Source organism: Schistocerca serialis, chromosome 2, assembly GCF_023864345.2.
Source record: "Schistocerca serialis cubense isolate TAMUIC-IGC-003099 chromosome 2, iqSchSeri2.2, whole genome shotgun sequence".
NCBI classification, from domain to species: domain Eukaryota; kingdom Metazoa; phylum Arthropoda; class Insecta; order Orthoptera; family Acrididae; genus Schistocerca; species Schistocerca serialis.
Genome location: NC_064639.1, coordinates 297,249,038 through 297,262,797, shown reverse-complemented (window position 1 = coordinate 297,262,797; position 13,760 = coordinate 297,249,038). Strand labels below are relative to the sequence as shown.

The following is a 13,760-nucleotide window of genomic DNA, read 5'->3' as shown; positions in this document are numbered from 1 at the left end:
GAGCCATTCACAATTAAAACATAACTTACCAATCATGTAAAAGCCTTCTTTAGCTCTAGAGAGAGCGACACATACTCTATTTTCAACTTTAAGAAAACCAATGTTGGCATCCTCATTGCTCCTCACCAATGACAATAGAATTATTTTGTTTTCTTCCCCCTGGAAGTTATCTACAACTGTTATTTGGACATTCTGAAGTGCACCAGATTCCCTTTTCAGCTGAAAATTTAAGGCAGCAGCAATGATGAAACAGTTAAGATAAACACAATGACATAAATTTCAGTGTGTATTATGCTAGTCTACACTACACTGAAAAATCCAAATTCTAATATTAACAATGTAACAAAAAGATACAGTGCTACTTACGATAAAGATGACACAAAGTTGGAAACAGGCACAACTAAAAGGCGCTTACAGAAAGAGCTTTCAGCCACAGCCTTCGTCAGAAAAAGAAAGAGAAATACATACACACACATTCACACAAGCAAGCACATCTCACACACACGAGCATCATCTCCAGCAGCTCAGATTAGAATGCCACTGTCACATGGTATGGAAGCAGCAATCTGCTGCTTGCCATTCCACCTAACAGTTGCACCTCCTGTGGGCATGAGTGGTGAATACATATTGTCATTTGCTGTGAAGGTCATGTTATTCCTTGCAGCCATTGATGGAAGGCATTACGGTGGAACACCAAGGAATAACCAAAGAGCCCTCATTAGCAATGTGTGGTTGGTTGGCTCACTAATATGGGGGAGGGGACCAAACAGTGAGGTCATCCATTCCATCGGATTAGGGAAGGACAGGGAAGGTAGTTGGCTGTGCCCTTTCAAAGGAACCATCCTGGCATTTGCCTGAAGAAATTTAGGAAAATCACAGAAAACCTAAATCAGGATGGCTGGACGCAAGTTTGAACCATCGTCCTCCAAAATGCTAGTCCAGTGTGCTAACCACTGCACCATCCTACTCTGTCATTAGCAACGAACATTAGTCAAAATGTAATGTACTGAACTTGCTTTATTGTATATGCCCCGGAGAGGAGGAGGAACCTAGTGCTCATTGTAAAGTACACTGATGAACCAAAACATTATGACCATCTGCTTAATAACTTGTTGGTTCATCTTTGGAATGAAATACATCACTGACTCTGCATATCAGGTATCTGACAGTTTGTTGGTAGGTTTGGGGAGGTACGTGGCATTAGATGTCTATGCACAGGTCACATTATTCGCATAATAACAGTCTGTTGATTTGTGTACTCAGTGACGGCACCCGACTGCAACCCAGATGGGTTCCATCAGGTGAATTTGGTCACTGAGGCATCAACATGAGTTCACTATAATGCTCCTCAAACCACTGTAGCATGGTTCTGGCTCCTGGCAACCACACTGCTGAAAGATGACACTGCCATTAGGGAAGACATCAAGCACGAAGGGACACAGGTGGTTCACAGCTGTCAGCGTGTCTTCATTTACTACCACACATCACATTCAAGCACAGGAGAATGTCTCCCACAGCATAATACTGCTCCCACCACCCTGTGCCCATGGTGTGCTGCACATTTCAAGCCGCCGTTCAACTCGATGACGGTGTTTGTCCAAATGACCATCGACCTAGTATAGCAAAAATGTGATTTATCCATTGACTGACAGTTTAATTCCGGTGGTCCTGCACCCACTGCAATTGTAATTGACGATGTCATTGCACTGGCATGTGAACATGTAGGGTTGGTCTGCTGCAGAGCTCCATGTTCAACAATGTACAATGCACAGTGCCCTCTGAAACACTTGTGCATGCACCAGCATTGTTCTCCTTCAGTACAGATGTCTCAGATCATCATCTATCCTACTTTACAGATCAGACAAGCCTCCAAACCTCACATTCTGTGAAGACTCTTGGATGTTCAACTTTTTAGCGCCAAGTGGTAGTTTCACTGTCCTCTTACCTCTTTCCATAGATGCTCACAACAGTAGCATGTGAACAGTTGACCAGCTTCACCGTTTTCAAGATATTCATTCACTGGCTCCGTGTAATAACAATACGCCCTTTGTCAAAGTCACTTACCTCAATGAATTTCCAATTTGAAGCCCACGTCTTTGCTGGGGTGATCCTCTGTCTGTGTCTGTTCCACTTGCATACTTTTGTTACATGTCACAAGCCTGCAATGCCACCAGGCGGCATTCAGTGTTGTGATGGACAGTGGTCACAATGTTTTGGATTATCGATGTACACTGTATTGATGGTTAATATGACAATATATGGTTGAACTGATAGAGCTCTGGTTATGAACACTTTAAGTTGTTTGAGGAGAGAACTCAGTTCTTTTTCCAGTTAATTCACAAAAGGTCCGAAGAAGGAGATCCGACATGGTGAAGAAACTGCTAGCTGGGAGTGAATAGCAAGACCAGCTCTAGAAGATAAATTTATGTGACCATAATATCCAGAAAATATTAGCAACCAAATTGAATCTACAAAAGCCCTGTGCTATTCTGGGAGGATGTATGTAACAAGTAGGTTTGATGTCTCCCTGTGAGCACTGGGCAAACAGCACAGCCTGCCTCCATCATCTGAAATGCACCTAAATTAACTGAAAAAAATTGTATGTACCTGAGAAGCGGTCTTTCCTGACAGTGATTCCCAACTAACAGCACAATATAGTTTGCCATTTGGGGAAATAAATAAATAAATCAATGAGGCTCTTTTAATTTCCTGACCAGAAACAACATCCATTTAATGAAAAATATTATGCTCGTGGACTTTTTTATTCATCTTACAAAGGAATATGATCCAGTCACACACTCAGCTCCTACCCAAACAGGATGCCTATGGTCTAAGAGGAGTCTGCAATGAGTGCTTTCAGTCACATGTATCAAATAAAGCGCAGCTGGTAGAAACAGCAACCCATGATGCAATGAAAACTTATTCAGATACAACAGTAACCTCGTGAGCCCCAAAGGCTCAACTTTAGACTACCCCTCTTTTTTTTTCCTTTATTAGCAATTTCACAGAAAACATATCTTCAACAGTAACTTTATTATTCACTGATAATATAAACCTCCTCTTTTCTAACATTTTTCCAAGGCAGAAAAGAGCCAACAGAGTTGACAGCAGTGAAAGCCTCCTGCACTTGTGCTGTGATAACAACATTTTCCTTAACATGTATTAAACAGCTCATGTGACATTCTGCCCATCAAAGAGCCATACATCATACATACAACTATTTGTCATAGACAATAATGTTATGGAATACGTCACTGAAACTAAATTTCTTACCATGGACAATAATGTTATTGAACAGGTCACTGAAACTAAATTTCTTGGACTGTGGATAGATAACATACTACAATGGAAATATGGAAGTAGGCCAGATCCTGCAGCAGAGGGTGTAGTTTCAGGTGACAGACATGAGCGTATAGTAGAACGGAGATAATGCCTTTGTCAGCAGGAAGAACTATGGTGTTTTCATTTCTCTTAGCACTTTGCATTCTGCTGTTGTCATATTTGCAATAAAAAGAAAAGCAGACAGTACCCTGGGACATTCAGTCTACAGAAAGAAGACCTGCACAGATCTATTTCTTCATGTACTGAGCTATAATCGCCCGGCGCTGTGGTGGGCCACTCTAATGATGCTAGTTTACAGCACACATGCTATCTGCGACAAAGACAGCCTCCCAGCTCAGCTGCAACACCTTAGCAATATGTTTTGCCAAAATGGTTACAGTGAAGTGCATATCAGATGTGCATTGAAGAAAACGAATTACACAGCCACCCGCAAAGAAGATAAGCTTGCTTTTATCCCCTATATTGGGCCTCCCTCAGCCAAAATCCTGAGAAGAAACAATATCCACGCCAGCCTTCAAACAGCAGAAAAAAATGAAAGATTTGTTTCGCTTGGTGAAGGACAAATTACAACTGCAAATACCTGGTATACACAGTATCGCTTGCAAATGTGGCCGCCAGTACACTGGGCAAACACAGCTTTCACAGCACTGCCGGGAACACGTTAAACGTGTACATCTGAGGGGTAAAGAAATCGGCAGTGGCAGACACGGCCTCAAGTAGGGACATATGTTCGAGTACAAAAAAAAACAAAAATGTTGTGCCAAGATACTAGCTTCTGGGAGAGCATCATCAAAGAATTAACTGAGATAAGACTGCATGACAAGCTCATCAACACTGATGAGGGCTACCAGTTAAGTTTGGAATGGAACCCTAAACTAGCAGCTATATGCTGAGATCATGCCCAGCAGTTGACACTTGAGTCTGGCCAAGACAGAAGATGCCATAAGTGTAACTGACCATCCACACCCGTGTGCCGCCCCCTCACTAGCCCTCATGCCGGAGAAAGGGGTGGGGAGAGAATGCTATTACTCAGCTATATACAAGGGTAGCTTGGAAAGTAAGTTCTGTTACGATTTTATTCCACAGCACCACTACGACAGCAGTTCTGCTCATGTGCAGTAGTACCTCTGGTTCAAGAAGAAATAATTGACCCCATTTTGTGCTTGCTCTGTGTTGTGTGTCATTCGTAGTGATTGTTTGTAATGGCACCATTGATCAAAAATCCCACCGTGGTGAACTGAGATCTGTGATTCATTTTTTGAATGCTAATAACATTAAACCAAGTGATTTTCATTGAGAAATCTGTGAGGTTTACGGAGAAGATGCAATACGTGCTTCAATGGTGAGAAGACAGGTCTGACAGGTTAAGGAAGGGTATGATCAAATGCATGACGAAGAGTGATGTGGACATCCACCTGTGGTTTCTGATGAACTGGTTGGTGACTGATTTTTTACCACAAGATGAAATATACAGTAAGGATGTTTATTGTGAGATGCTCAAGAAATTGCACAGTGCAATCCAGAACAAGCACAAAGATTGCTCTCAAAAGGTATAGTTTCCATTCATGACAATGCCCAATTACACACTGCAAATGTAATAAAACAACTCCTTCAGAGCTTTGGCTGGGAAGTTTCCGGTCATCCTCTGGTTAGCCCCAACCTCCCTCCTTGCAATTTTCATCTCTTTCAGCATCTGAAGCCGTCCCTTGGTGGTAAGTGATTCAACAACGATGACGTTACCACATGGTTGACAACACATTCTATTACAAAGGAGTACGTAAACTCACATCATACTGTGAGAAATACCTGGAAAATTATGTGGGCTACACTGAAAAGTAATGGAAGTGTTATAGATTTTTGTGAAATAAATTGGTTTCGCTATGTGTATTTGATTCCTTTTTTATTACCAAACTTATTTTCCAAACTACCCTTGTAGATGGGATACCCACGCGTCACCGACGTTTCACCATAAGTTGAACTCAATGAGAACGACATTCATCAAAAAGTAGCAGAATCTGAGCGCAGTCATCCAGATGGAAGGCTGAGAAGATTTCATCAGCAGTACACGCCGGGAAAGCCTACATTCAAATAATCATATTTATGTTATATCCTGAATATGAAGTATTTTCAATGACAAACTGCATCAGGTGAGACCATCAAATGAGAGTGACATTAGATAACATTGTCTTGTCTCTCCTCTGCTGATTTTCATTTTCTTTTATCCATGTACTTTTCATGGAAGTGAAAAATAATATACATTCCACAATACATCAAGATTATATTATTCATTATCACTCATTGTCCTCATGTAATACATCTCTCCACAGTACTTACTTTCCTCATGTAATACATCTGCCCAGAGTAAGTTGTCAGTATAGTAATTTCACTTTCTGTGTATCCCTGAAGCAAAAGGTATCTGCAAAGAGCTACTAGGAATTCTGCTTCAAACAGGTTTCGACGACTAACTGTTTCAGTTACCTGAAATATGAAAACAAATTTTGATTAAAAAAAACTGTAATTCATAGACAGCAATCATACTGTGATATTTTAAACAGTTTTCTGTGAAAGGTCATTCGTAAGTATTTTCAATATAGCTGCTGGCACATCTGTCTACTACAACACATATCTGTAATTTTCTTCAGCACTTTATTGATGTGGCTATAAAATAATCATTCTATGCTCCTTTTTAAAAATCCTCACTTTAGAGGAGTAAATTTATTTTTATATGTTATTAACTTCAATTATTTCTGAAGTGTAATAACGTATGATATGTATTGCTCAACATAAATTATGAAAAGAACTGCAATGGCAAAAGAAGGATTCAAGAGAAAACAGAAATTACTTTGTGAACCACTAAACAAAGATCTGAGGAAAAGACTTGGCAAATGTTACATCTGGAGGGTTGCACTGAATGTTGTGGAGACCTGGACACTGATGAAAGAAGACTGGAGGCACTACAGATGTGGATATGGAGGAGATAGGAAAAAGTGAAATGGGAAGACTGAGTAAGGAATGAAGAAGTATTAACAAGAGTTTGAGAAGAAAGAAACAGGAAGAGAAAACGGAACTGGATTGGAGGGACTGTTTATTGAAGGAAAGAATAGAAGGAATGGTGCAGGGAAAAAGGGGAAGAGGAAAAAGAAGTTATCAAATGCTGGACAATATCGAAGGAGACAAATATTCAGAAATGAAAAGACTGGCTATGGACAGACAAAAGTGGAAGAGGCTTAACTAATGACAAGACCTGCCATAAGGCAGAATACCATACCACCACCACTAACAAGAATAGCAAGTATGGCCACATGATAAATGAAGCACTGAAGCAGAAGTTTACAAGACACAAGAAAAAACTAAGGCTGATAAAAACATTACTGCTACTAAGTGTGTAATAAAGTAATGCAGCAGTGCAAAAAAATCTCTGGCAGACAGAAAGACAATTTATGTCAATAAGATTATAACATTGACAACAGTGAGCAGATATCACTACTATTGATCAAATTACAGTTACTAAATCCATGTGAAGTAAGTAAAATCATAGGAACACCACTCAGGTAAAACAATATAGTTGACATTAAAGTCTAGTACTATGTTGTACCAACAAAGTGATTAAAATTGATTTTTTTAGCACGGCTGGGCAGCTACGTAGCAGAAATTTTGTTCAGACATAATTTGCTCGATGAGTGGTGATGTAAGACCATTAGCACGTTATAAGCAACTCAAAATCAGAATACTGGAGAGTTAGACAGAAATGGTGACACAGCCAAATATTTGTCCTTCTATGGTGAAAATTACTAATAATAGGTCCAACTAATAGACGGTTCACACAAGGATAGTAAGGGGCTGATGAGTGGAATTCGAGGTTATGTATGTAATTTATAGATTGGAGCGATGACCCCAATGAGATTAAACTCTGCCATTGCTGCAGCAACATAAAGTACAATGCACAAAGCATGCATATTCAAACACAGAGATATGTAGACAGGTAGAATACAGTGCTGCCGTCAGCAACACCTATATAAGACAACAAGTGTCTGGTGCAGTTGTTACATCAGTTACTGCTGCTAACAATTGCATGCTATCAAGATTTAAGTCAGTTTCAACTTGGTGTCATAGTCGGCGCATGAGTGATGGGACACAGAATCTCCCATTTCACAAGTGTACCATGAATATCAGGAATACAGTAAAATACTAAATCTCCGACATTGCTGCAGCTGGAAAAAGATCCTGCAACAACGGGAACAAGATGACTGAAGAGAATCATTCAACATGACAGAAATGCAACCCTTCCACACATTGCTGCAGATTTCAGTGCTGGGCCATCAACAACAACATGCAAATCATTCAATGAAACATCACTGGTATGGGCTTTCACAGCCGAAGGCCCACTCGTGTACCCTTGATGAATGCACAACACAAAGCTTTACACCTTGCCTGGGCCCGTCAATACTAACGATGGTCTGTTGATGACTGATTGCTGCCTGGTTGGACGTGTCTCATTTCAAATTGTATCAAGTTGATGGACGTGTTGTAGTGATTCGAGAATTTCCATGTAAATTCTGGAACCACTCGACCTTCTGCTGCCTCGAACACATGATGTTTTAAAGATAACTATGAGAGAGAGAGCCTATTTACTGTGCAACACATGTCTGTGTGTGCAGGATGGACGTTTATCGTGAGAAGACAAGAGCTGTGTCAAACGACACTGGCGCCATAGAACTGTATGGAGGATGCAAGGAGTAACTATGTATTATTCCTTGGCAGGAGAGTAATTGTGATTGTTATAGACAATTGAAACATGATTTGTCTAGAGACTCTCACTTAATCTTGGTGTTAGACTTGATAGAAACAAGACCTGTCTTTTGAATTTCTGGTGGTTATTAAACCCATCACAATGTAATTATATTTAGTTGTATCTAATGGGTATCGGCACAGTTGACTTGCGAGAGTTTGTATGCTTATATGTGAAACTTGTGGAGATGAAAATACACCTGAACTGAACTGAAAGTATGAGGGTACAGAGTTATTTCTATTGAGAGAGAGAGAGCAGTTTTAGTTCCTCTAAGCGGCATTATTTTTTCGGAGAAGAAGTTGTGGAGAATGATGCAGCCACATATCCAGAGAAGAGGATCGGCTAAACATTTCAAGTAAATCAACTGTCGAAAGACAAGCGTGAAGTTCACAATCCAGTTTTGCACCACTTCTCATGTCTCCAAAACCATTAGAGTGTATGGGTATGGAGACGACCTCATGAATCCATGGACCCTACATGTCATCAGGGGACTGTTCAAGCTGATGGAGGCTCTGTAATGGTGTGGGCATGTGCAGTTGGAGTGATATGGGACTCCTGATAACTCTAGATATGACTGATAAGTGACACATATGTAAGCACCCTGTCTCATCACCTATATCCATTCATGTCTATTGTGCATTCTGACATATGTAAACCATTCCAGCAGGACAATGCAACACCCAACACATCCAGAATTGCTACAGAGTGGCTACAGGAACACTCTTCTGAGTTTAAACACTTTCGCTGGCCACCAAACTCCCCGGCATGAACATTATTGTGCATATCTAGGATGCCTTGCAATGTGCTGTTTACAAGAGATCTCCACCCTGTTGTACTCTTATGGATTTATGGACAGCCCTGAAGGATTCATGGTGTCAGTTCCCTCCAGCACTACTTCAGACTTTAGTCAAGTCCATGCCATGTCAACTTGCAGCACTTCTGCGTGCTCGTGGTGGCACTACCCAATATTAGGCAGGTGTACCAGTTTCTTTGGCTCTTCAGTATAATTAAGCATGCTTTTGGAGCCAATGGCTCATCCTTCAGGCAGAAGGATTGAAGGGGAAGGAAGAGGGGGAAGGAAAACGAATGGAGAAGTCTAGAAAAAGGGGTAGATTTCAGGAAAATCACCCAGAACCTCACGTCAGGTGAGGCCCAGAACCTCACGTCAGGTGAGGCTTACTGCACAGGATGAGAAGATGCGGTAAGCCTCCCCTGACCTGCGGTTCTGGGTGACTTTCCCGAAATCCACACATTTTCCAAGACCTCTCCAGTCTTTTTCCTTCATCCCTCTTCCTTCCCCTTCAACACTCCTTCCTGAAGAAGGAGCCACTGGTTCCGAAACCATGCCTAATTATAACCTTCTTATATGTATGTATTCTGCTGCCGCTTGGCAAGTAGATTTTTTATCTATCCAATTAAACTATTTATATCTAAAAACAAAGATGATGTGACTTACCAAACGAAAGCGCTGGCACGTCGATAGACACACGAACATACACACAAAATTCAAGCTTTCGCAACAAACTGTTGCCTCATCAGGAAAGAGGGAAGGAGAGGGAAAGACGAAAGGATGTGGGTTTTAAGGGAGAGGGTAAGGAGTCATTCCAATCCCGGGAGCGGAAAGACTTACCTTAGGTGGAAAAAAGGACGGGTATACACTCGCACACACACACACACACACACACACACACACATATCCATCCACACATATGCAGACACAAGCAGACATATTTAAAGACCAGGTGCATTGGTCTTTAAATATGTCTGCTTGTGTCTGTATATGTGTGGATGGATATGTGTGTGTGTGTGCGAGTGTATACCCGTCCTTTTTTCCCCCTAAGGTAAGTCTTTCCGCTCCCGGGATTGGAATGACTCCTTACCCTCTCCCTTAAAACCCACATCCTTTCGTCTTTCCCTCTCCTTCCCTCTTTCCTGACGAGGCAACCATAGGTTGCGAAAGCTTGAATTTTGTGTGTATGTTTGTGTTTGTTTGTGTGTCTATCGACGTGCCAGCGCTTTCGTTTGGTAAGTCACATCATCTTTGTTTTTAGATATATTTTTCCCATGTGGAATGTTTCCCTCTATTAATTCATATCAATTAAACTATTTTATCAAAAAAAGATGATTCGGGTTAAATACGCTATTGATGACAACGTCATTAGAGATTGCATGAGCTAGGATTGGCGAAGTACAAAGACGAGAATCAACCCTGTTCTTTTCAAAAGAACCATCCTGCTATTTGCCTTCAATGGAAACCTAAGTCGGGATGGCTGGGTGATATTGAAATCTAGTCTTCATGAAAGCAAATCAATCTGTCAACCAGTGTGACACCTCACTCAATGAAATTAAGATAGTTGCTTTCACGTACCACACAAAATAGTATGTGAGAAAAATGATCATCAAGAGTTTTGCTCACGCTCAGAAGAAATGACAGGTTGGTAACAGAAAATTGGGAATGATCATCTGCCCTGCTAATTGTAACACTGCTTTCTGATGACCAATAAAGGGAAGGCTACAGAAACAATACGCTTGTGCATTACTTGGCACAAGAAATTAGGCAATAAAATTTTCAGACTGAAAAACAAAAAAACCTCCACAACCAGATGGATCCCTGTCCCTGCCTTACGTGACCAATTAGATATCTACCCACATGAATTCTTGTGAGTGATTCTGGCAAGGAACTCCTCCACCATGGGAGAATGCCGAGGTGTGATTTAAAGGGCAAGACAAGGATATGACATCCAAATCCTACAGCTGAATTTGTCATCTGAACGTTCTTGGTAATGTGCCTGGAAAACTATTATGCAAACGATTACAAGATTACAGACTGCTACACAGGATGAGCTCTCATCAGTGTACATTTAGAGAACGCAAGTCACATGAAGACCGAAATAATAAGGCAATTCAGCAAGTGACGGACATTCATTTTTCATATGCTCTAATGAAGATGATTAATATTACAGGCATTTTCAGTAACTTATTGTGGCTACCCTTCTTTGGTCAGCTCAGGGAGTTTCAGTGTCCTATGACACTACAACTAATTGACAGACTACTACTGTAAGAGAAATGCATATTTAATATGCCATGGAAAGGTAATGATAAATACCATATTAAAAGGGATCAGCGTGTGGTTCAGTTTTTTGGGATGTAATATTGGAGCCCATACTACGAAGTTACGTGACGATGGTAATGTACGCAGACTGACTGCATTCACAGATGACGTGTTGTTCATCGTAAGTGGTGACTCCAGAAGAATAACTGAAGACAAATGTAATGCAGTGATGGTGTCCAAGAGTCAAATTTCACTAGCACCTCACAAAAATTAACTCCTGCTGAAACAGAACCTAGTATAAAATCCTAAAATAAAATTTAACAACATAACAATTAGAAGAGTAGTAACCAGATATCTAGGGGCATTCCTGGATGATTGTCTTAATTCTGCAAATCATATAAAGGAGAGAGGGGGAAAAATTTGATGCAGAAAATTATAACCATCATAAGCAGGCAATTTCAACTTCCCTTTAAACTAATCAAGCATAACACTAGCCTTATATTAGCATCAGTTGTAGGATGTAGTGCAAGCACTTACACTCACAGATTGCAGCTTACAAAGCCATCTTCATTTCTTAAAAGAGTCCAATGAGGCGTACTACTAACATTGATGGACAGCTATTGTATGATCACAAATGATACATTGTAATTAATTCTAGGAATACATCCACTGTACTTGGATACTCAAGAAAAGGTGAGCCCTTTATTAGTTAAAGAAAGGCAATGAAATTAAAGTAAAAAGCTACCTAGTATGGAGCCCAATAAGAAAAAGTTCATACAAAACCACAAATTATAACTGTGGGTAAATGAATGGGACACTTGAGGAACAGGTAGGATAATACACTAATTCCTCCCTAAACCCGGAGGAGACAAGAAATGACGTGTCTTTACCAGTCAAGTGGCCTTATACATTAAATTACTGGTCATGACCTGTATGCTGTGTAACTGTACAAAATCAAAAGACAGATGAATGATAGTTGGGTCTGTGGTAGTGTGAGCACTCCAGAATACATGTCATATGACTAAGTGCCCTGTGTAGATGCAGCAGGTATTGGTCATCAGACATTAAGAATGTTGGATTCCAAAGTAACACTGAGGAACTTTCAACCTGATGCATCATTGATGATACTGCACCTGCAGTATCCAGGAAGGCCAAGGAGGACTTCAAGGAGCACTCAACCACACAGCAGTATGCTGCCATCCTAACTAGACTATATATTCTATTGATCAAGAGAATGCACTGAGGTCAGTGACAACTGAATGGAACAATCTTCAAGACTTTCCATCATACTAGTACGGGTCACGCAGGAGTGTAGTTTCTAAGATGTTACAGTGAAGGATAGAATCACATGTCACAGTGAAAATGCTGCAATGTGCTATCCTATGGTCAGGGAATTCAGCAGACAATGGCCGTTGAGCAAGACAGTAAGAGGGTGGATCCAATGGAGGAAACAACAATCTCCAGTTTAGACATACAGCTACATCTACATAGATACTTCGCAATACACCGTACAGTGGTTGGTGGAGGGTACCCCATATCACTACTTGTCATTTCCTCTCCTGTTCCACTTGCAAATAGAGTGATGGAAAAAACGACTGTCTGTATGCTTCCTTATGAGCCTTAATTTCTCATATCTTATCTTTGTGGTCCTTATGCACAATATATGTTCAAGGCAGTAGAACTGAAATTCTGGTTCTCTAAATTTTCTCAGTAGTGTTCCTTGAAAAGCATGTTGCCTTCCCTTCAGGGAAACTAATTTGAGTTCATGAAGCTGGTCTTTAACACCTGCTTGTTGTTTGAACCTACCAGTAACAGGTCTAGCAACCTGCCTCTGAACTGCTTCGATGTCTACCTTTAATCTGACTAGATATGGATCCCAAACACTCAAGCATGTCACACTAACATCCTATATTCAATTCAGCCTCCTTTACAGATGAACCACACTTTTCTAGAATTCTCCCAATAAACTGAAGTCAACCATTCACCTTCCCTACCATAATCCTCGACTACTTATTCCATTTCATATCACTTTCCAATGTTACGCCCAGCTATTTCAATGACTTGACTGTGCCCAGCAGAACATTACTAATCCTGTATCCAAACATTGCATCAACTAGAAGTTTTGTATAAGTCATCTGGTATTCTCCAACAACCACTCAGCTTCGATACCTTACCATATAGCACAACATCATCATCATCAAACAACCACAGACTGCTGTCCACCCTGCCCGCCAAATTGTTTATGTATATAGAGAATAATAGCGGTCCTATCACACTTCCCTGGGGCACTCCTGATGATACCCTTGTCTCTGATGAGCACTCATGATCGTGAGCAACATATTGGGTTTTATAAGTTAAGAAGTCAATGAGCGACTCACATATCCGCGAAACTATTCCATATGCTTCTACCTTCTGTAACATCCTGTAACGGGGTAATGCGTAAAATGCTTTCTGAAAATCTAGAAACATTGAATCTGACTGTTACCATTCATCCATAGTTGCAGTATATCACATGAGAAAAGAGCACGCTGTGTTTCACACAACTGATGCTTTCTAAAATCATTCTGATTTATGGAC

General features: G+C 40.6%; 1 protein-coding gene across 2 annotated transcripts in view; it reads right to left on the bottom strand.

Annotated features, from left to right (window-relative positions):
- Positions 1 to 13,760, bottom strand: part of LOC126457064 (NFX1-type zinc finger-containing protein 1-like) — a 443,455-nt gene that overhangs the window by 240,877 nt on the left and 188,818 nt on the right. For both annotated transcript variants that reach the window (XM_050093063.1, XM_050093062.1), the window contains exons 6-7: positions 5,677 to 5,820; positions 30 to 219 (exon numbers count right to left, since the gene is read on the bottom strand). In XM_050093063.1, coding sequence (XP_049949020.1) covers positions 30 to 219; positions 5,677 to 5,820 — 334 coding nt within the window. The remainder of the gene's footprint in view (positions 1 to 29; positions 220 to 5,676; positions 5,821 to 13,760) is intronic.